At 46.7% G+C, this 24,494-nt stretch overlaps 1 protein-coding gene across 1 annotated transcript in view; it reads left to right on the forward strand.

The window, feature by feature from the left end:
* LOC147419542 (1-phosphatidylinositol-3-phosphate 5-kinase FAB1B-like) overlaps positions 1 to 24,494 on the forward strand; it is a 62,892-nt gene that overhangs the window by 33,707 nt on the left and 4,691 nt on the right. The window contains exons 5-6 of the mRNA XM_086505434.1: positions 23,090 to 23,434; positions 23,517 to 24,479. Coding sequence (XP_086361560.1) covers positions 23,090 to 23,434; positions 23,517 to 24,479 — 1,308 coding nt within the window. The remainder of the gene's footprint in view (positions 1 to 23,089; positions 23,435 to 23,516; positions 24,480 to 24,494) is intronic.

Raw genomic sequence — 24,494 nt, forward strand, 5'->3', positions numbered from 1 at the left:
GCTGTGTAGTCCTCCGTAGTCGTGGGAGAGAGAGAGAGAGAGAGAGAGAGAGAGAGAGAGAGAGAGAGAGAGAGAGAGAGAGAGAGAGAGAGAGAGAGAGAGAGAGAGAGAGAGAGAGAGAGAGAGAGAGAGAGAGAGAGAGAGAGCATACGATCGTGTTGAGTGGGAGTTTCTCGAAGGATCATTAGACAGGATGGGTTTCCCTTCGAGATGGATCGCAGGCATTTCCGCCCTCTTCAGGACTGCCAGCAGTGCTATTACTATTGGTGGTCGTGTCAGTCGCAGTTTTGAGCTCTCTCGATCTGTCCGTCAGGGATGTCCTTTAGCAGCATATCTGTATCTGTTTGTAGGAGAGACTATGTCCGACTTTCTTCGTGCTCAGAGTCATGCATTTCGTGGCTTGACCATGCCAGTACCTTCAGCTCCGGACCTTATTGATCAGGAGTTTGCTGATGACACTATGCTGATGTTGCGTTATTTGCTAGCAGCTCTTGATGCCATGCGGGAGGCCCTGGAGGTTTTTTGCATTGCCAGTGGTGCACGCATTAACTGGCATAAATCCTATGGGTTACTGGTTGGCAGTGATGACATACCTACTTGGGGGGTAACTGATGGTTTCACATGGCTGCAGCCGGGTCAGTCATGCAAATATCTGGGCTTTCAGGTTGGATTTGACGTTTCCTCACAGCAGCAGTTTGCACTCGTACTACAGTTTATTCGCAGGAAGCTATGTCATTGGTCTTCACGTCATCTGTCGTTGGTTGGCCGTGCATTGGTCGCCAACCAGGTCATTCTGGCTACAGTATGGTATACGGCCTCCTGTTGGATGCTACATTCTGGTGTGATAGCACAGCTCCGCAGACTCGTGCGAAACTTTTTATGGAGTGGCACAGATGGGACTACTGATACTCGTGCTCGAGTTCGCTGGTCCAGGATTATTCGTCCTAGGTCAGCGGGCGGCCTTGGCATTATTGATCCAGAATTACAGAGCCGCGCCCTTCTTACCAAGCTTATTGTTCGGGATCTTTTTCCCGGCCAAGAACCTTGGAAGATGCTTCTTCAGGCCGCTCTTTCCACAGCGACTCCACGCCTCGGCACTAGAGATGGCCTTACTTGGCAAACAGGATATCGTTTTCTCTTTACGGATGCCCCCTTGTGCACCAGCACTCTCTCACCCTTCATCCGTTTGCTCCTTCAGATCTGGGTATCCATGCGACGAGCTATCATACGCTCACCTCCCTCATGCCATGAAGAGATTGAGCGCCAGCCTCTCATTTGGAATGATGCAGTGCTTGATTCTTCGGTTAATCCACACCGTCAGCTTGGAGAGAGGACTCACATTAATTGGGCTGCTTGGGACATTGGCCCTGCTGCCTCTATGCGGTTGTTTCATGAGACACGTATGCTAGATGCAGATTTTGTGGCAGAACATTATGACATTGGTCGCGGGGTAACAGACAGACTGCTTGAGATTGACTCCGCCATTCCTTCACACTGGGACGCAGTCATGCGAGGCACGGTTCAGATGCCTCCACATTGTGGCTGGGAAGGCCTCTTTGCTCAGAGCACTCTCTTATTAGTTCGTTTTGACACCATGCTGTTCACAGTTGAGACTGACTACTCTCCGGGGATGCATGCTAGATTGACATATGCTACCACCTCTCCGCACCTTGTCTACCGCGGCGCTCGATGAGAGGCCATACGAGTAGTTGGCTCCCGTGGGAAGCGTTGGTGTGTTGACCCCCGTTTCGCTTCCGCTGATGCTGCACTTTGGAGGCTTTGGGTGTGGGAGGGTCGTGCCCTATCTTAGCTTTATTGGGACCCAGGAGAGTGGCATTGGCCTCACTCTAACCCCACCGGTGGACATGTATCATTCTTTGAGTACACTGTCAGAATTGGAAGATTCGCATTGATGAGACAACACCCAGAGCAGCCCACTCGTATGCGTTTCTGGTTACATTCAGGTCTCTCCCATGCCTATCTACAACAGTTTTGGTCAGCCATCTGGGATTTATATGTGGCTCGTCGTATTTCTTTTTTCATGTGGATGATTGCACATGCAGGACTTCCGGTTGGGACTTGGCTAGCTTCTATGGGTCATGATCCGTTATGTACTGTCACCAGGAGGTGTATTTTTCCTGTTGCCTTCCGTAAATAAGTATTAGATATATTTATTTTATTTTTTTACTTGTTTGTCCCGGAACCCTTGAAAAGGTGCAAGTGGACATTGCATAGCCAGTGTGAAACGGCTGTAGCCAAATGGGTTTCTCACATCGGGGATCTAGGCCGGTCAGACAGGGACTGCCCGAGCCAGTTAGCACTGAATTCTGATGAGTATGGAAGCTCGTGTGCGCCAAACTGGAATTTGGGCCACTCGTCAAGTCATTGCAACTTTATAAGTTGGAAGGGGCCAGTAAATTAACCCACATTGTAGATGTTGGTCAAATGGTAGTCTTCAATGATGGTCAGGAGACCGATAGGGACGCCATGGAAGCATCTCCTAAAATTTAGGGAACTGCTATTTTTGACCGGAAAATGTGTTTGCGTCATTAGCTCTGGAATGACAAGGGGAACATTTTATTGCTCTGCTGCCAAGTCAACTGACGCACCAGTTGAGATATTTTTAGCAGGGAAAGCCCAAACTCGGAAACTGGGCGACGTGTCAGCCTGTGATCGATTCTGCCACTCTGGGAGGCAAAAACGAGCTGCATATCAACAAAGGGGGCGCCATTTTCAGCCTCAGGTGGATTGTAGCAGGTACAGAAGCTATGGAATGCTTACCTTGCCCTCTATGCACAGTATGGTGACGGGAGTGATGCCCCGCACGCTACATACTGCTCTCTTTCTCCCCTACGTACAATATGTTATGCCCCACTAGTGGGCTTCTCATTTGACCTATGTACAGTTCTGGGGGTTTATGCGCATTTGCCAAGGCAAGAGCCTTCTGAACAGGAACTAGATTAGCTAATTGCTAATCCCCCATGCGTGCGGGAGCCCTTGGGACACGCGTAGGCGTGTTCGCTCCGCTAAAAACGATCCGAAACAGGGAATTACAGCCTGCTGTGTTTTTCTGCAGGTTTAGGGTTTCGCACCTAAACTTCAAGGAACATCGGGGGAGCCTCGTGAGAGCCTTGGGATGCATGTACAGGCTTTTGGCCTCCCGGCAGTGAAAAACAAAGAATTACAGCCCGCTGAATTTCTGTGACAGCTCACCAGAAAGCTTCCAGATATCGAGGGAATCCGTCCTAGACAGGTGTTTTTGACCTACAAGGGTTTTTGCGTCGTTATGTTGTCGAAATCCGGTCGAAAACCTGCGTTTTCAGCCCTCGCCAGGTTTGGACAGCTTTGTGAAAGCTTGTGCTAAGTGGTCGGATCGTCTACCTTAATTTGAATAAAGAAATACCGAAAGGGGCGCCAGTCTTTGGGGCCTACAGGGTGTCGGTCTCGTGTGCGCAGTGACATTCTAGTCGCTGGACGCAACTGTGTTCTCTTCCCTTCTCAGTGCTCTGTGTAAAGTTAACAGGTAATTGAAATAGTACCGCCCTCTACGTTGTACGGGCCGGTTATATGTACTCGCTGTCCTTTGCGACTACTTGAGTCACCTGCACACTGTCTTTGGTCATGCTCGTCTTCTCAAGTAGTGTGGCTAGCAGTTTGCTCTTTACTTAGCAGAGCTGGTGTTCAACATGGATTTCTCACTTGGGAATCTGTCTCCTGGTTGATGCCGATGCCCGGACATCATCTTTTCTACGAGGGCTCAGACATAGATCCAGCTCTTATGCTTACCTCGACTGGTTATCGGCGAGGGACTTTGGCTATGTTACCACAGATTGCTTGGCAGGGGGATCCTCAGAAATGTGATGAAATCTTCTCAGTCATCACTGGCATTGCACTATGGAATGTTTGGATAGCTCGTTGTCTTCACATTCTCAGTGCGGCTCCACAGCTCCTTCCAGATACCCTCATTGCCATTTGGCTGGACATCATTCACACCCTCATTTGGCAGTGGGATTCTTCCTCAGGTACATCTAGAGCAGCCGAGGCTCGTCGATTTGACTTCCTTCGGCATTGGGCTCGATCTCCACTCTTCTTTACACTTACAGGTGGACAGATTACATGGCATTATGCACCTCCGCAGTGGTTTCTCCTCCACTCATCATACAGACCACCATGAGATTGTTCTAGTCGAGTTGTCACTATAGTGGCTCTCACCCTTTCATTCAGCTTGTACACACCACGTGATAGGCTATTTTGGCATCCGCTGGGGATTATATTGTACTCAGTAATATACAGCCCTGATTTTTCCAAAAAAAAGAAAAAGAAAAAAGAGAGAGAGAGAGAGAGAGAGAGAGAGAGAGAGAGAGAGAGAGAGAGAGAGAGAGAGAGAGAGAGATGAAATGAAATGTTATATTAACGTCTTCAAAAGGCCAGAATGACCTATGAGACCAAACTGATACAAAAGTGGTGAATCTGTTACAATGTTTGGGTACCTTAGTACTAAAGTACTAAGTGTGAAAAGTGTGAAAAACTAAATACAAAGTATTAAATAAACTTCTTAGGAGCATTCTAGGTGTCTGGCTAGAATGTTTCTAATCCTTTGTTGTAGTCTCCTCCGGTGAAGTGTGCTTCTGCATCTTGGCCGTGGTCGTCTCGATTTCCTAAGCTCAGTCGCTCTGTCAATTAGCGTGCCTTTGGTATGATTGTGGGTATTCCTTTGTGCTGGCTGTTGGCCTCTTGCTTCTCCTTCCACTCCTGCTTCTCTCGATCCGAAGAAATCTGTGATCGGCCTCTGAGGCTGTAGTGCTCTTTGTCTTCTCATTAGATTATCCCTGTGCCGATGTAGTTCCAGTAGGTACAAGACTAAGCATCTTTGATCTTGGTATTGCATGATTCTATCTAGAGGTCCAAAGTCTTCTTTAAAGAGGCAATGAAAACGCCCCCGTATCTCATAGTATTCTGTGTAGTGGCATATATAGTGTAATTCTGTCTCCGGCTCCATTCCGCATAACTCGCAAATTCTGCTCTCAGGTGGGATTCCCCTAAATCTGCCAAATTCAATTTCCAACTGGTGTGAGGATGTACGAATCTGACCAATAGCACATCTCAAACCATGAGACAGGTGGATATCCATGTAACTCGGGCGAATCACAAATCCATCTTCAGATAGTTGTAGGAAGTTTTCTTTGTAGTCGGCCATCTTCGTGCCCAATTCTTGAGTAGGGTCTGTCCATGTCCTCTTAGTATCCAACTGTATAAGATCCTGACGGATGATTTTATTAATCTCCATTCGTGTAATTGCCAGTGATGGAGCCTCAAGAGAGTATTGGAAGGGGGGTAATCTTTCCATACTGAACTCGTGTCTCTGAAACCACGAGGATAGTGCGCATACCAGCATGATGTATCCCCTTTCATTGCTAATTGTCGAGAGCATTCGAGGGCCAGTCTAGTATATCGACAATTATTTGTATCCCACAAACCATGTATAAAGGACACTGATTTGGTAAGAGCTTCAATTTCTATCGGAGGGGCAGCTAGTTCCGCTTGGGTAATCGAGTGTGGTACGGAGGCCTTGGCTCTAATCATTCGGGAAATCATAGATACCAAAGGTCTCTCCATTGACTTCCAATTATCCTGATCCACAGATGGTCCCCAAATCTGGACCCCATAAAGCATAGCCGAAGCCACCACAGTATCAAAGAGCCAAAGTTTTGTTCGTGGTTCCTGAAACTGCACTTGTGAACACATCCTCTCCAACCCTCCCAAGGCCGCAGAGGCTCTGGATAATCTAGCATCCGCTGCTTTCTTAAGAGTAAACTTCGGTCCTGCAAATACCACCCCATGGTATGTGTATGCATCTGTGTACTCTACTGTATCCTGGCCATATGCAAATGTAGGTGCCGATCTCCTGACCCACTGCGGTGTGGTGTTAAACACCATAACTTTGGTTTTACCCAAGTTTACCGACAGTCCACTGTCCTCCGCGAATTTATGTAATGCATCTAGCTGCCTCTGCATTCCATCTGGTGATTCTGCTATCAATACAATATCATCTGCATACAACAACAAAGGGATCCATGACGTTGCAAGTTGAGCCCCTCTGTCACCCTCTCTATCAATGTAATCTGATACCTCATCTATGTACATACCAAATAAAGTAGGGAACAGTGGGCATCCCTTCTTTACTCCAACGGTGGAATGAACAATGTCGGACTCCCCTTCTGGAGTACGTACATACCCCATTACTGACCCGTATAAGACCATGATCCCCCAAATAATCTCTTTGGGGACCCCTAACTCTTGCATCCTGCACATCAATCTGGCCCTTGGTACTGTATCAAAAGCTTTCCGAAAATCCACAAAGCAACAATACATGCTTCTCCCGCTTGCTCTTCCTTCCTTCCTCAATAATGGCTCTGAGCGTAAGAATATGATCTAAAGTGGAATAACCCCTCCTGAATCCAGCGTGTCCTGTTGCTCTTATGCCCTCATTCTCTGCCCATCTACTCAATTTTTGTTCAAGAATGGATGCGTACAGTTGGGTCAAAGTGTGACCTACCATAATGGTGCGGTAGTTCCCGGGTATCATAGAGAGAGAGAGAGAGAGAGAGAGAGAGAGAGAGAGAGAGAGAGAGAGAGAGAGAGAGAGAGAGAGAGAGAGAGAGAGAGAGAGAGAGAGAGAGAGAGAGAGATATGAAATGAAATGAAATGTTCTATTAACGTCTTCAGAAGGCCAGAATGACCTATGAGACCAAAGAGTTACAATGTGGTGGATCTGATACAAAGTCAGAGTAACAAAATTGAGAATGACAAAATAAAATGCTATGGAATCTGAAATAGCTAGATGTGATGCTTAGATAGGTGGGATAGCTAAATCACAGATCACAAAAGATCCAGCATCGGTCGTTGGCGGATCTCATCAATCTCCTCCATGGTCAATGGCTTGACCGAGCGTCGTGCATGTTGGGCCAAAGTGATCCGAGTCCTCTGATGCAACCTCCGTCGATGCTGTGTAGTCCTCCGCAGTCGTGGGCGTCTGGATCGCCCTAGCTCGGTCGTTCGGTCGCTCAATGTGCCTCCGGTGTGAGGCGGCGAGCTCTCTTGTGGTAGTAGCTTATCCGGGTGTCCAGTGTCTGCTCTAAAGAAGTCTGTGATCCGTCTCTGAGATTGGCTGGCCTCTCCTCTCATCAAGCTCTCTGTGTGTGTTAGGTGCAGTGGAATGATCGAGTCCTCTGATGCAAACCGTCGATGCTGTTCGTCTCGCAGTCGTGGCGTCTGGATCGCCCTAGTCGGTCGTTCGGTCGTCCAATGTGCTCCGGTGTGAGGCGGGCGAGCTTCTGGTGGTAGTAGCTAATCCGGGTGTCCGTGTCTGCTCTAAAGAAGTCTGTGATCCGTCTCTGAGCTTGGCTGGCCTCTCCTCTCATCAAGCTCTCTGTGTGTGTTAGGTGCAGTGGAATGATTGTTTGGCTTTTCAAGATGAGTGCTCAGAACTATGCTCAAGGTTCCTTTAGTTCTTATGGAAGGGAGAGCCTTCCGTTCTTAATGGAAAGTGCTATGATCACAAACAAGTGAAAAATCTTGGGGCTGTTTTGGGTGGCTGAAAATGACTGTTTTGCTGCGTTTTTATGGCTGAAAATGGAGTGTGTCTGCAACCAACTAGGGCTGAATTGTCTGCTTCTGATGCATGCTGAAAACGCGGAGTCTTCTGCTGCAAAAGGCCTGAAAACCAAAAACGCTGGCTGACTGCTGAGCGTTAATGAGAAACGCTGGTCCTTGAGGATCTGCTGGCGACCATGGGGAATTGGCAAAACGCCAGGGAACTGGGGGATGCTGGCGCTATGCAAAACGCTAGTAAGGGGGAGGTACTACTGAGGATGTCCAAAAACGACAGAGGTTTGGAGAGGGAATCTGCAAACGCTAGGGTTGATGGGTTCTTGCTGAGAAGGTGCCTGTTGAGCATGTGCTCCTGCTGCCTCTTCTGCCAGAAAGTGCTAACTTGGGTTTGCTTATATATTAACTTAGCAAAATTGCCCTACCTACTTTTGTTGGAAAGTCACTTAAAAATAATAAGTGAAAAATAGCAAAAATAGGAAAAATAGGCTAAATGCACTGGAAAACTTCCCTGGCTGAATCTGATGGATTCTAATGGGAATACTGATGATCATGCTGTGGGTAACCAGAGGATATGCATCTACACTAAGTGACTGGGCATGCACGGTCTACGAATAGACTCACAAAAGTGCCAGATCACTTCTTAATCTAGACTGACTGGACTGACTGAACCTTGATTATGCTGTAGCTTGTCCACGGACACATAGGGTTGGATGTGGCACGTGACATCCCCTCCTTTTCAAAGTGAGGTACTGGTACCGAACTGTATGGCGTCGAGGGAGATTGCCAAAAGCATCCGGAATCCTGGAAGAGACTCTTCGCCGGCCCACTCCGAATTGTCGGTCGTGCGGTACTTGAACTTCATAAAAGTATGCAACGCTTGTTTCTTTGGGCCGCGCCGAAAGCGACACAAAGTCTTCTGTGGCTCCTTCGATGCTTCATCCTCATTGAGAGTCATGCTTCCTTCTTCGTCAAGAATCTCCGTGGTTGACCATTTCCAACACAAAACCATGAACATACCTATTCCATGTAAAGTGAGTGGAAAAAATCTTGTCTTCTCTAAAGACTGTGTATGCAATGTAGATGAACATAGAAACGGAGTGACCACCCGTTCATCAAACACATGTAAACAATGAGATCGAATCGTGTCATTCTTATCTAAATCAATCAACTGTGGCAATTCACAACGGAAATGCCCATGCTTAGTGCTCATACTTTCATGTGCTCGTTCGGAAACTGTGTCACGCCAAGGAAGAGACATGGAATGTGACTTCCTGACTTACATACTTTTTAGCTTTTCATGAAAAATCCACATACATTCGTGCTCATCCATGAGAGAAACGTGCTCAACATACAATATGTCATGCCTAGGAAAAGGGATCACATAACGATGCTGATGAAAATACAGGAAACGATCACGAATGAAACATTCGAACAATGCATACGTATCAATCATGCGAACACATAATACTTCTTGTAAGGGTTCTTTGGACCTAGGCTCGAGAGCCAAGATCGATCCTTCTTGAAGGGGTTCTTTCTGACTGCGTTCTTTTTGAGGGGGTGCTTTGGACCTCGACTCGAGAGCCAAGATCGGTTCTTCGTGATTGATTGAATCTACAACGAGGTTAGCTTCGCTAGAAAAAGCATCCACTAACACATCATCCTTGTGAACAATCACATCATCTTCATGCAACTCATCATGCTTGTGAGAAATCACATCTTGATGATGCAAATCATCATGCTTGTGAGAAATCACATCTTGATCATGCAAATCATCATGCTTGTCATTGTCAATCAAAACATCATGCAAGTCATTGTCAATCAAATCATCATCATGCTTCACACAATCATGCAAATCCTGTGTCTCATGCTTTGGAGAAGAAGAGATTGAGAGTCTCCTTTTCCCGAATCTCTTGCATCTGTGCCTGAGCTTGAGAAAAGAGTTGCAAGAGCTCTTCCCTTCTTGCTTTGATCTCGTGATCAAATTCTGCTTGTCTTACTTTGCTCTTTGCTTGTCTTTCTGCTTCATCTTCTGCGTGTCTGCGTTCCATTTCTGCTTTTCTTTCTTTGAATTCATGATCCAATTTGGCTTGTCGTTCTTTGGCTTCCAAGCGTGCTGGCTCGCGCTCACGCGCTATGGCTGCCATTCTTGCAGCATCTCTTGCTTTGCGTTGTAAATTCTGTTCCACAAACAACAACTCCAACTCCTCCAGTGGAGTTAGTGCAATCGTTGTTGTAGATGGGGAAGGGTCGGAAAAACCTCCTGGTGGGGAAAATTCTTCTTCGCCTCTCTCATGCTCATCACCTCCAAGCGAAGTATCCATTCCGCTTCGAGTGATGATCATTCTGAAGTCGTGGGTTCTTGTGGTCTTGTGTTCTTAAGTTCATGAGGAACTTGGGTTCTTGAGGGTCTTGAGGTTTTCTTTCGCTTGCAAATCGCGTTTGAGAAGGATCTTCTCTTCACCCGAGTTCTACTCTTTTCCGTAGGCGCACCCCTTGGCGGCCTTGCGCTCACACCAAGGTTTCTTTTTCCCACCTCACGTTGATTGGTCGGCGGCTAAGTGCACGGTCCGCTCTCACTGAGTGAAAAGAGACACAAGGGGAGGCTGAACAAGCCCTTCTTTCTTGGGATTCCTGCCACTCTTCAACAAAACACGATTAGGAATCAACACGCCCAAGCAAACTTGGGTTCGTGCGACCGCAACAAGCAAAAAAAATTCTTGTGGTTCTTGTGGTTCTTTCCTTGAGTAATACAAAACATTGCCAAAGCTCTGATACCAATGTTAGGTGCAGTGGAATGATTGTTTGCGCTTTGCTCAAGATGAGTGCTCCGAACTGTGCTCAAGGTTTCTTTTAGTTCTTATGGAAGGGAGAGCCTTCTGTTCTTAATGGAAAGTGCTATGATCACAAACAAAGTCAATGGACACTGTGTGTGTGAGTGTATGAGATTGAGAGATAGAGAGAGAAGAGAGATACGACACCAGAGACGTAAAACCCTCCTCCAAAGGCCCCACTCTCGTCGGCAAGAGTGGTCTACTATTGATTGCACAAAGTGGTACAATGCGTATGCAATGGACTGATGCAACTTGGGACTATGCCGATGACGACAACGGTGATGACGACGACGACTTTAGGGCTGAAATCTGTGGTCTTCTAACCGCTGGAATGTGCAAATCTTGGGGTTGTTTTGGGTGGCTGAAAATCACTGTTTTGCTGTGTTTTTATGGGCTGAAAATGGAGTGTATCTGCAACCAACTAGGGCTGAATTGTCTGCTTTTGATGCATGCTGAAAACGCCGAGTCTTTTGCTGCAAAAGGCCTGAAAACCAAAAACACTGGCTGATTGCTGAGCGTTAATGAAAAACGCTGGTCCTTGAGGATCTGCTGGTGACCATGGGGAACTGGGAAAACGCCAGGGAACTGGGGGATGCTGGCTCTATGCAAAATGCTAGTAAGGGGGAGGTACTGCTGAGGATGTCCAAAACCGCCAGAGGTTTGGAGAGGGAATCTGCAAACGCTAGGGTTGATGAGTTCTTGCTGAGAAGGTGCGTGTTGAGCATGTGCTCCTGCTGCCTCTTCTGCCAGAAAGTGCTAACTTGGGTTTGCTTATATATTAACTTAGTAAAATTGCCCTACCTACTTTTGTTGGAAAGTCACTTAAAAATAATAAGTGAAAAATAGCAAAAATAGGGAAAATAGGCTAAATGCACTGGAAAATTCCCCTGACTGAATCTGATGGATTCTGATGGGAATACTGATGATCATGCTGTGTGCAACCAGAGGATATGCATCTACACTAAGTGACTGGGCATGCACGGTCTACGAATAGACTCACAAAAGTGCCAGATCACTTCTTAATCTAGACTGACTGGACTGACTGAACCCTGATCATGCCGTAGCTTGTCCACGGACACATAGGGTTGGATGTGTCACATGACATTGTGTGTGCGCAGCTCGAGCAAAAACAGACCCAAGCATCTCTGATTCTCCTACCGCATGACTCTGGAGAGTGGTCCGAAGCCCTCTCTGAACAAGCAGTGAAAGCGGCCGCATATCTCGTAGTAGACGGGGCAGTGGCATGTGTAGTGCAACTTTGTCTCAGGCTCCAGGTTACATAGGAGGCATGTCCTGGCCTCTGCTGGTACTTTGCTGTATCTCCCAGTCTCGATCCGTAGCTGGTGTGAAGATGTACGTATCTGGCCAATAGCACACCGTATCAGGGAGGGTGTGAGATTCAGAGAGGGTGCATCCAGTGAGTACTGGAAGGGGGGCCGTGTGTCTATGCTGAACCCATGCGCCTGAAACCATGATGTCATCTCCCCATACTAGCATGCTCTAGCTCCCTGCATGGCTAACTGTCGAGAGGACTCAAGTGCAAGGCGGGCATATCTGTTTCTGGGAAGTTTCCAAATGCGGTGTATGAAGGAGACAGATTTGCTGAGCGCCTCAACCACTAGCGGGGGGGGGGGCAGCTAGCTCTGCTCGTATAATGGCATGTGGTACTGAAGCCTTGGCTCTAATGAGCCGTGAGATCATAGAGACTAGTGGCTTCTCCATATCCCCCCATCCATCAGTGCGACCTGTCCTTCCATGATGATCCAATGAAGGTCCCCAAATCTCAGCTCCATAGAGCAATGCAGAAGCCACCAGGGTGTCAAAGAGCCAGAGCTTCGTCCGAGGCTCCTGAAACTGAACATGTGAACACATCCTCTCCAATCTAACCAATGCTACATGGGCTCTGGTCAATCTAGTTTCTGCTGCTCTTCTCAATGAAAATGCTGGTCCACTAAAAACCACTCCAAGGTAGGTGTAAGCATTTGTATACTCCACTGTCTCCTGGCTGTATGTGAATGTGGGCGCTGACCTCCTGATCCATTGTGGGGTCGTATTAAATACCATGACCTTTGCAAGGTGCAGCGGAATGAATGTTTTATTTTCTCAAGATTAGTGATCTTTATTGCTCAAGGTTCCTTTTAGTTCTTAGGGAAAGAGAGAGCTTTCCATCTTATAGAGTGTTGTGGTCACGAACAAAGTGAGTGGATATTGTGCGTGCAAGTGAATGAGACTGAGAGAAGGAGAGAGAAGAGATACGACACCCGAGAGGTTGTAAAACCCTCCTCCGAAGGCCCCACTCTCGTCGACGAGAGTGGTCTAACTTGATTGCACAAAGGTGTACAATGCGTATGCAATGGACTGATGTAATGGGACTATGCCGATGATGACGACGACTTGGGCTGAAACTGTGGATCTTCTATATGCTGAATTTCTTGGACTGTTTCGTGGCTGAAAATGACTGTTTTTGTCGATGGTTCTTGGCTGAAAATCGGTGGATCTTTGCAACGCTTCAAGGGGTTGCTCTGCTACTTGTCAAAGGCTGAAAACGCTAGGTATCTGCTGCTGGTTTGGGCAGAAACTCAAAAACGCTGACCTGCTGAATTTCCCTTGTCAAAATGCTGGGCTACATGCTCCCAAAAATGCTGTGGAACTGCCAGCAATATAGGCTGGATATCTGCTGCCAAAAATGCTGGTCTTGTGAGTCAAAAACGCTGGTCCTGGCTGATTTGTTAGCGACCAAAAAACGCCAGAAGTAGGCTGCTTGTAGGGGGAACAAAAACGCCAGAAGGGGACTGTATGCGACGGCTGAATTTGTGAAGAAAACGCCAAGGAAGTGGGAGGCTTGATGGCGAGGCTAAATGCTGAGGGTGCTGAGAGGCGGGGGGGGGGGTGTACTGCTGAGAAGTTGCCTGCTGAGCGGGAAGCTCCTGCTGCCTCTTCTGCCAGAAAGTGCTAACTTGGGTTTGCTTATATATTAACTTAGCAAAATTGCCCTACCTACTTTTGTTGGAAAGTCACTTAAAAATAATAAGTGAAAATAACCAATAAATAGGAAAATAGGCTAAATGCATTGGGAAATTCCCCTAACTGATGCTAATGGATTCTGATGGGAATTCCGATGATCATACTGTGTGCAACCGGAGGATATGCATCTAAGCTAAGTGACTGGGCATGCACGGTCTACGAATAGACTTACAAAAGTGCTAGATCACTGCTATTCTAAACTAACTTGAGTGACGGGAACCCTGCTATGGTGTAGCCTGTCCACGGACATATAGGGTTGGGATGTGTCACGTAACATCCCCTCCTTTTCAAAGTGAGGTACTGGTACCGAACTGTATGGCATCGAGGGAGATCGCCAACAACATCCGAAATCCTGGAAGGGACTCTTCGCCGGCCCACTCTGATGTGGGGGTCGCGCAGTACTTGAACTTCATAAAGGTCTGCAACGCTTGCTTCTTTGGGCCGCGCCGAAAGCGACTCAAAGCCTTCTGTGGCTTTTTCGATGCTTCAACTTCGTCTAGAGTCGTGCTTCTTTCGTCTTCAAGAATCTCCATGGCTGAAAATTCTTGAAACCATCTCCAACACAAAACCATGAACATACCCATTCCATGTAAAGTGAAGGAAAAAAATCTTGTCTTCTCTAAAGACTGTGTATGCAATGTAGATGCACATAGAGACGGAGTGACAACCCGTTCGTGAAACACATGCAAACAATGCGATCGAGTCTTTTCTGGGTGATTGACATCAATCAACTGTGGCAAATCACAACGGAAATACCCATGCTTGGTGCTCATACAATCATGTGCTCTTTCGGAAACTGTGTCATGCCAAGGAAGAAACATGGAATGTGACTTCCTGACATACAAACTTTTCAACTTTTCATGAACAATCCGCATACATTCGTGCTCATTCATGAGAGAAACGTGCTCAACATGCAATATGTCATGCCTAGGAAAAGGGATCACATAACGATGTTGACTAAAATACAGGAAACCTTCACGAATGAAACACTCGAACAATGCGTGCGTATCAATCATGCGAACACATAATACTTCCTGTGAGGGTTCTTTGGACCAAGGCTCGAGAGCCAAGATCGCTTCTTCGGGATCTATCGAATCGTTGTGTGGGGGATCTGTGGACCTCGACTCGAAAGCCAAGATCGATTCTTGGTGATTGATCAATTCTACGACGAGGTTAGCTTCGCTAGAAAAAGCATCAACTAATACCTCATCTTGGTGAACAATCACATCTTCTTCATCATGCTTGTCTTTGTCATCCAAATCATCAAGCAAATCATTATCATTCAAATCATCATGCTTCTCATAATCATGCAAATCCTGTGTGTCATGCTGTGGAGAAAAAGAGATTGAGAGAATCTCCTTATCCCGAATCCTTTCAACCTTGTCCTGCATATTAGCAATGAGAGATGGAGAAGGAGCAGTGTCCATTCCATGAAAGAGAGTAGGAGAATCGCTTTTGGCATTGAGAGTTAAAGTGTTAGCCTCAAAATCAATGAGAGCGTTAGTCTCACGAAACCATCGAATGCCCAAAATCGTATCACATCCTGAGAGAGGAGAAACAACAAATCTTCTAGTGAAGGCAGTCTGTTGAATTGCAAACAACACATCAAGGCACTCCTCCGTGATGAGAGCGTCCATACCGAGACGAAAGCCAGAGACCTCGATAGGAGATCTCGGACTAACTTCGAGACGGGCTCTCTCAACAAGTGAGGAACTAATCACATCATGCATACTACCTGGGTCAAACAATATGATGAAACGGTGCCCCGACTTAGGACCATAACATTTAATGAGAGAATCATCAATGGGAGGGTCCTGAGAAACTTTGGGCACAATCGTGTTATCATTCATTGCATTGACAGATGTGGTGGGTGCTGTGGGTTCTTTAGATTCATTCGATTCAAGCTTAGGACATGTTCTTTTTATGTGACCCTTAATGTGACAATGAAAACAACGACCTTCCTTAGAATAAGTGCTTTGTTCTTCTGAAGTGATGTAACCTCCTACAATTCCTTGTGCTACCTTTTCATCTGGAGTAAGCTTAGGTTTAGCAGTTGTGTTAGCCTTACCCTTAGATTCATTGAAAGAATTCTTTGATAAGAGACTGTTGGAAGATTGGTTAGAAGAGTTATCATTCTTACCATTCTTACCGTTCTGCGGGTTCTGAGAAGTCTGCGAGGTACTTGTGGAAGTCTTGTTCTCCTTAGGCTTTCCCTTGTTGTGCTTCATCTCCTGTGCGAGAGCAATCGCTACCGCCTTGTTGAGATCGATTGGATCGAAAACCTCGACATCGTACTTGATATACTCGTCCAATCCAAAGAGAAAAGCCTCTTTGCGCTCTTCATCCGACATGCGTAGTTGCGTACCTAGCTACAAAACACGATTAGAAAAAGACATGACTGGCATACCATTTTGCTTGAGAGCGCGCCAATCGTCCTTCAATCGTGCGAGGTAGTGAGGTGGCATAAACCGCGCCTTGAGATTGTCTTGGAAATCAGCCCAACTAAAAGAGAGGGGCGTGAAATCGTCGGCTGCCTCAAGGTGCGCGGCTAGCTGTTTCTCTTGCCATGCGTGGTACCAATTAATGGCATCACCGGCAAGGTACATAGCTGCCGTCAAAACTTTGCTATTTCCTGTCTTCTTAGTTGTCACAAAATAAGCATTAAATTGATGCAACCAAGAATGAATAACTATAGCATCCATCTTACCGTCATACTTACTGAAAGCCAACTTTTCTGTAACTGGATGATTGGAATCCGCATCGTGGTTTGCGCCACTTGACGAACTCCCACGATCTTTCGGTGGTTCGGTCTTTGAGGCTAGGATGCGGGAAATAAATTCTTGATGACGAATCTCCCTTTGAGCCTCTCGTTCATCGCGCTCGCGTTCGAAAGCAAGTCGATTTTCTTCTTGTTTAGCGGCAAGAGCAATGCGCTCACGTTCTTGAGCAAGGCGATTTTCTTCTTGTTTTGCGGCAAGTGTGACGTTTCTTTCATCGCGCTCGCGGTCCTTGGCTTCTTGTGCTTCTGCTTTGCTTGCGAGTTGTGCCAATGCAACTCGATTCGTTTCTTGTTGTTGTGCCATCATGTCCAACATCGACTTGACCATCATCTCCATAGAAGTGAGGACAACTCGTAGCATAGATGGCGAAGGGGGAGGGTTGGAAAAATCTCCTGGTGGGGAGAATCCTTCGTCGCCTCTCTTATGCTCATCACCTGAATGCAAAGTATCCATGCCGCTTCGGGTGACGACCATGCACTAGGATCTTGGGGTCTTACGCTCGCGAGGAACTTGGGTTCTTGAGTGTCTTGAGGTTCTTGAGGTCCTTGATTCGTGAGAATCTTGGGTTCTTGAGGTTCTTGGGTCTTGGGTTCTTGGGGTTCTTGAGTTTTTCTTTCGCTTGCAAATCGCGTTGGAGAAGGATCTTCTCTTCACCCGAGTTCTACCCTTTTCTGCGGGCACACCCCTTGGCGGCCTTGCGCTCACACCAAGGTTGCTTTTTCCCACCTCACGTCGATTGGCCAGCCGCTAAGTGCATGGTCCGCTCTCAATGAGTGAAAAGAGACACAAGGGGAGGCTGGACAAGCCCTTCTTTCTTGGGATTCCTGTCACTCTTCAACAAAACACGATTAGGAATCCCCACGCCCAAGTAAACTTGGGTTCGGGCGATTGCAACAAGCAAAAAAATTCTTGTGGTTCTTTCCTTGAGTAATGTAGAACGCTTCGAAAGCTTTGATACCAATGTAAGGTGCAGCAGAATGAATGTTGTATTTTCTCAAGATTGGTGATCTTTATTGCTCAAGGTTCCTTTTAGTTCTTAGGGAAAGAGAGAGCTTTTCGTCTTATAGAGTGTTGTGGTCATGAACAAAGTGAGTGGATATTGTGCGTGCAAGTGAATGAGACTGAGAGAAGGAGAGAGAAGAGATACGACACCCGAGAGGTTGTAAAACCCTCCTCCGAAGGCCCCACTCGTCGGCGAGAGTGGTCTAACTTGATTGCACAAAGGTGTACAATGCGTATGCAATGGACTGATGTAATGGGACTATGCCGATGATGACGACGACTTGGGCTGAAACTGTGGATCTTCTATATGCTGAATTTCTTGGACTGTTTCGTGGCTGAAAATGACTGTTTTTGTCGATGGTTCTTGGCTGAAAATCGGTGGATCTTTGCAACGCTTCAAGGGGTTGCTCTGCTACTTGTCAAAGGCTGAAAATGCTAGGTATCTGCTGCTGGTTTGGGCAGAAACTCAAAAACGCTGACCTGCTGAATTTCCCTTGTCAAAACGCTGGGCTACATGCTCCCAAAAATGCTGTGGAACTGCCAGCAATGCTGCGTTTTATAGGCTGGATATCTGCTGCCAAAAACGCTGGTCTTGTGAGTCAAAAACGCTGGTCGTGGCTGATTTGTTAGCGACCAAAAAACACCAGAAGTAGGCTGCTTGTAGGGGGAACAAAAACGCCAGAAGGGGACTGTATGCGATGGCTGAATTTGTGAAGAAAACGCCAAGGAAGTGGGAGGCTTGATGGCGAGGCTAAATGCTGAGGGTGCTGAGGGGGGGGGGGGGGTACTGTTGAGAAGTTGCCTGTTGAGCGGGAAGCTTCTGCTGCCTCTTTTGCCAGAAAGTGCTAACTTGGGTTTGCTTATATATTAACTTAGCAAAATTGCCCTACCTACTTTTGTTGGAAAGTCACTTAAAAATAATAAGTGAAAATAACCAATAAATAGGAAAATAGGCTAAATGCATTGGAAAATTCCCCTAACTGATGCTAATGGATTCTGATGGGAATTCCGATGATCATGCTGTGTGCAACCGGAGGATATGCATCTAAGCTAAGTGACTGGGCATGCACGGTCTACGAATAGACTTACAAAAGTGCCAGATCACTGCTAATCTAAACTGACTTGACTGACGGGAACCCTGCTATGGTGTAGCCTGTCCACGGACACATAGGGTTGGGATGTGTCACGTGACAACCTTGGTTTTACCAAGGTTGACAGACAAGCCACTCTCATGGGTAAAGCTATGCAAAGCATCCAAGTGACGTTGCATCCCCTCTAGAGAGTCGGAGATCAACACAATATCATCAGCATATAACAATAGTGGGATCCATGTTCCTGCCAGTGGTGCACCTCTATTACCATCTCTCTCAATGTAGTCAGAAACCTCATCCACATACATACCAAACAATGTAGGAGAGAGCGGGCAACCCTGCTTCACCCCAATAGTGGAATGAACCGCTGCCGCTGTAAATAGGCCCGCTGAGATGCGTACATGCCCCACTATTGACCTGTACAGTGGCAGGACCCCCCAAATGAGCTCTGTGGGTACTCCCATCTCCTGTAATCTGTGCATCAATCTAGCTTTGGGTACGGTGTCAAATGCTTTGCGGAAGTCCTCAAAGCTGCAATAGATCCGTCTCCCATGTGATCTGTCCTCCTCAATGATGGCTCTGAGTGTCAAGATATGGTCAAGAGTAGAAAAACCTCTCCTGAATCCTGCCTGCCCGGCTGCACGTATCCCCTCCTTCTCTGCCCATCTACTCAGTTGCTGCTGCTCAAGAATGGATGCGTACAACCGTGCCAATGTGTGTCCGATCATGATAGTGCGATGATTCCCAGGCTCCATAGGGTCTCGTGACTTGAAGATAGGTACAATAGTAGATAGTCTCCAAGTATGAGGCAAGCCCTCACACATGGCACGGTTACAAGTGCTCAGCCACTAAGCCATCATGATCATATACCCTCCCAGTCCTCATCCTGTCAATGGCCTTCTTCACCATCTCAGCGGTGAAAAAAGCACATGTATGGGGGCATCGATCGGGGGGGGGGGGGGGGGGGGGGGGTCGGGAAGGGGCGGCTGTCTAGGAACTGTGAACAGAGATGACACGTATTGGCCCCAAGCCTTTGTGGAGGTAATGGCAGGGGGAGGGGAGTGCTCATGAAAGAGCCGCCATGCGTCATGTGAGTCCTGACTCAAGAATAGCTGGTATAGATCCTGCTCTAGGTGAGCCAAAAATGCCCTCTTCTTCCGTTGCACTAGGCGTCGGAAGTCAATCTGTGACTGTCTATGAGTGATGTCCCCCAAAAGCACCTCTCTCTGGAGTCTAGCTCTGGTCTCTCGGCATTCCTCGTCATACGAGCTGTTCTGGGGCATGCTCCCAGAACGACGTCTCTACTCAGGCTGTGTGTGTGGGTATGCCTCTGTCGCTGCATCATGTAACGTCTGCGTCAGTATAGTTGTAAGCTCCTCCAAAGGTCGCCCTGGCTCTTTTGTACACAAGCGTCTGTAGATCCCATCTATGTATACAGAGTCCGTCTCCCGTGTGAAGGTGTAGCGAGTAGGAGCTGCTGCCTAAGGCCTGTGTGCTACACTAGACTCGAAAGAGATGGTCAGCGACACAAGAGCATGGTCCACTGCCACACCAATAGACTTGGGTCCAACTGTGAGGTCCTGGATACTAGAGATGAGACTCGGCTGTGCCATGACATAATCCACTGTGCTAGCTCCATGTCTGTGTGGAAAGCATGTAAAACCCCCCGCAATGGGAAATCTCTGTAGGCCATTCAAGATGACCAATCCATGTGCAGTCCCCATATCTATCAAGTGTCATCCATACTCAGGATGCTCCCCATCTTGTGATAGTCTAGATAGGACCTGTCTCTGCCACATCTTGCTCTCTCAGCATCTCTTCTGAAGTATCGTAAAAAACTGTCTGATGATGAGCAGTCCTAGCATTGAAATCCCCTAGAATGATGATGTCACCATCTTTAGAGAAATCCCATATGTCATCATCCAAAATAGAAAAGGGGGACTGTCCTTTGGGTGGTGCATACACTGACGTACTCGGGGGAAAGTAGCAAATAGCAATGTAAAGATATCTGCCTATCTCTGCTCTCAATCTCACCCACATGTACCTAGCTTGCTCATCCCTGCGAGCTATGTGTATCAATGGCTACAACTCCTCCCTGAATAACACTGCCACTCCACCTGAGCCCCGCCCTCTGTGCTCTGATCGTGTCTTCTGTCTACATGCGGTCTCCCATCTGTATCCGCTAATGTGAGGCATAGACTGCCCAGGGGCCTGATGTGTCTCAGAGTAGAGGATGATATCTCTCCCACTAAAACTTTCCTCAAAAGCACCCACATCTAGACGCATAGATCCATTACAATTCCAGGTAGCAACTTTGAGTGTGGTCCCATAGGTCTCACACCGTCATGTGGAGCGTGGCTCCAATATCACCACTCTTCCATCTCGGTAAAAAGCAATCTTACCTATTTCCCTTGCCGCTCTAATCTCTGGCATTACCTCTGCATATGAGCTATCTGTGATAGGGTAAGGTCATTCCCCAGGAAGATGCCCGTTTTCTTAAGAGTTGGTCTCTTCTTCAAAAAGTCATTCTTTGCTTCCATAGAGGGAAAACGAAGGATGAGTGCTCTTTCTTTCGAGGTTTCCCCCTTGCTCCCATTTTTCTTGTTGCCCACTCTCCAAGCTCTTGAGTGCATCGGCTCATGAATCCCCATCAAAGCCATGAGTTCTTTTACCTCTTCGTCCACATTATCTTTGTCTTTAAGGCCGCAAATTCTCACGTGTAGAGAGCGCACACGCCTTCTTTGCTCCTCTTCTAGTGTCATGTTAATTATTGTGGGTGTGGACGTAGTTGTTTCCTTGCTTTTCCCCTTCTTGGCGACCTCAATCCATTTCTCGGCCTCATCTGCCTTCTATTGAGTCTTTGTGATAACGTCCACCCAAGAGGTCGTCATTTCTTTGTGTTGCTCTTCCCCCTCTTTGATTGCTCGCACTCGTTCTTTGATCGTTTTGAGCTCTTCTATTACTGAAGGTTGCAATTCTCCTTCTTCAAGCGTGTATCGTGAGAGTGCCTCTGCGTGCTCCTCCTTGAGTGATGCAATCTCTCCGTCTTGGGCCGTCATCCGATCTCCCATTGCCGCGATCTTGCTTTCTTGGGTCGAAACGCGATCCTCGAGCATTCTTATTGTCCCTAAAAGTTGGCAATTGATATTGTTTATGGTTTCGACCATTTCTTCTTTGCATTTTGAAACTACGTCTTCTAAGGGGTCGGCCTTATCACTTTGCTTCCTCATGCTTGAGAGAGAGAGAGAGAGAGAGAGAGAGAGAGAGAGAGATTTTATGAAATGTTAAATTAATGTCTTCGAAAGGCCAAAGTGACCTATGAGACCAGAAAGTTACAATGTGGTGGATCTGATACAAAGTCTGAGTAATGAAATGAAATGTTACATTAATAATTAAACGTCTTCAAAAGGCCAAAATGACCTATGAGACCAAACTGGTACAATCCTCATGAATTTGATACAATATCAGGGTACGAAATAAAATGAAGTGAAATAAGATAAAGGCTAAAAGGCTACTGTTATGAATCTAAGTAGCTCAGAGCTGTGTAGCTCTATAGAAGTGTTACGGTGAAACAATGGGTAGTACAATCTCAGTGTATGAACGTCAATGTCTGAGGATGTCCGGCATTGGGGGCTGTGGGAGGATGTACCGCATAGCTCGTTGCAGAATATTGTCGATGTCTACCATGGTAAGTACTGGTACTGGGCGTCTCGAATGTTGAGCTAAAGTAATCCATATCCTTTGTCGTAGTCTCCGTTGATGCTGTGAGGTATCCCCAGTCGTGGGCGTTTGGATCTCCCTAGCTCAGTAGCCTGATCGAGGAGCATACCTTTGGTATGGGTGATATCTGGGCTATGCTGAGCCTTTGTTTGCCAGTAGGTGGTCTAAAAAATCTATACTTTTTCTCTAAGACTATCTTTCTGCTGGTCTCTGCAACAACAGGCTCTCTTTGTGTCTGAGTAGCGTGAGTAAAAATAACCCAAGACATCTTTGATCCTGATATTTCATGACCCTGAATAGTGGTCCAAAACCCTTTCTGAAGAGATGATGAAATCACCCCCATATCTCGTAGTACACTGGGCAGTGACATATGTAATGCAACTTTGTTTCAAGCTCCAGATGGCATAGCTGGCACATCCTAGCCTTTGCAGGTATCCCCTTAAATCTGCCAGTCTCAACCTCAAGCTCATGTGAAGAGGTGCGTATCTGACCAATAGTGCATCGTATCCCCCAAGATAAATGAGTATCCATATAACTAGGTCTAGTCACAAACCCGTCCTCCGTCAGTCGGAGAAGATGCTCTCTATAGAAAGCCATCTTCGTGCCCAACTCTTGTGTCGGCTGAATCCAAGTTCTCCTAGTGTCAAGCTGAGACAGGTTGTGACGGACGAGCCTGGTGATCAATGTGCGCGTGATAGACAGAGAGGGTGTTATCTACCCATGTACACTCTAAAGATCACTCATTATGGACTTGACAAGCATGAGTAGTGAATGGTGGTTGATGAAATTTATTGAAATGAGATTCTTGAATTCTATTCAGGTGTTAATGAGGTAGGTATTTGAGAGTTTCTTTATAAAGTTTCTCCTTTGCTGGATTCTTTGTACCTGCATAAATCTTGTGGTGAACGTGTTTAATAATATTGGAAAGTCTGATGACGACAGTGAATATTTTCTGATTGATGTTTGTGTCTATGGGGGACTTATTTTTAGTGTTGCTTGGTCTCATTTTTGAGGAACTTCTGTTATATAGGAAAAGGATCATCTTTCAATGACTGCTTCGCGGATTGAAGCACACCATCCCAATGTTGTGCTTGTGGAGAAGACAGTGTCGCGGCAAGCACAAGAAAGGCTTCTCTCAAAAGAGATTTCTTTGGTATTGAATGTGAAAAGACCACTCTTAGAGCGCATAGCTAGGTGTACCGGAGCAGAGATAGTACCTGCTCCTGATCAAATTATAAAGGCGAGACTTGGACATTGTGATTTTTTTCATGTGGAAAAATTTGTCGAGGACCTTGGGAGTGCAGGGCAGGCGGGAAAATTGCTAACAAAAACTCTAATGTTTTTTGATGGGTGCCCAAGACCTTTGGGTTGCACGGTAGGCAACCAGATCTTGTTTTAACTTATATATTGGTCCCTTTCTTAGTACAACAACAGTAAGGTTTTTGAAACTGTGCCAGGTCTTGCTCAGGGGGGCCAATGGCGATGAGCTTAAGAAGGTAAAACGAGTTGTTCAGTTTGCAGTTTTTGCTGCCTACCAGCTGGCCTTGGAAACTTCCTTCCTGGTAGATGAGGGAGCCACAGTACCTGATCTATCATTTAAGTCCCCTATCAGTGTTGCTCTACCAGATAAGCCTTCAAAGCTTGATAGGTCCATAACTACTGTGCCTGGGTTTCTCCTTCCTGCTCCAGGGCCCACTACATGTCCTGAGCCACAACAGAACCGTGCATTTAGTACTATCAGTAATATGCCATCTTCAATGAATACCCCACACTGGAGTGATGTACATAGAAAGCCATCAAGCTCAATGGTTTCTGCCCCATGGTCTGTAACATCTTCGTGTTTTTCTTCAAGGAACAATTCTCCAAATGTTAGCCCTCGAGCGGCTGATTCTCACGACCCATCTAGAAGGATGTTTGGTCCTCTACAAGCTCATAATATCAACTCAAGCCTGGTACTACCCACTACAAGAGGTCCAACTGGCTCAGCTGATCAGAAAATAGCTTCAAGCTCACATAGTACAATCTACAATGCGAGTATTGGACTTCAGAACCTGACAAGTATGTACAGATCTGGGATGAAGTCTTCAAGTGCTTCTTTGAATCAACTAGAATTTGCAGAAGCTGAGGGCTCAGGTATAGTGACACGGATGCTAAAGGTAAACTCTGAATTAGAAATCGGTCACGGTTCAGATCTTACTACTTCGGAAGCACAAAGTGGACTGTTGTGGGAGGATCAAGAGGCCAATCATGAAGAGTTTCCTCCATCGCCATCAGATCATCAGAGTATTCTCGTGTCCTTTTCAAGTAGCTGCCTGCGCAAAGCAACAGTGTGTGAAAGAGGCCACCTGTTCAGAATAAAGTACTATGGGAGTTTCGACAAGCCTCTCGGAAAATTCTTGAAGGACAATGTTTTTGACCTAGTGAGCTTCCTGAAC

Source organism: Adiantum capillus-veneris, chromosome 29 (assembly GCF_014529385.1).
Source record: "Adiantum capillus-veneris isolate H3 chromosome 29, ASM1452938v2, whole genome shotgun sequence".
NCBI classification, from domain to species: domain Eukaryota; kingdom Viridiplantae; phylum Streptophyta; class Polypodiopsida; order Polypodiales; family Pteridaceae; genus Adiantum; species Adiantum capillus-veneris.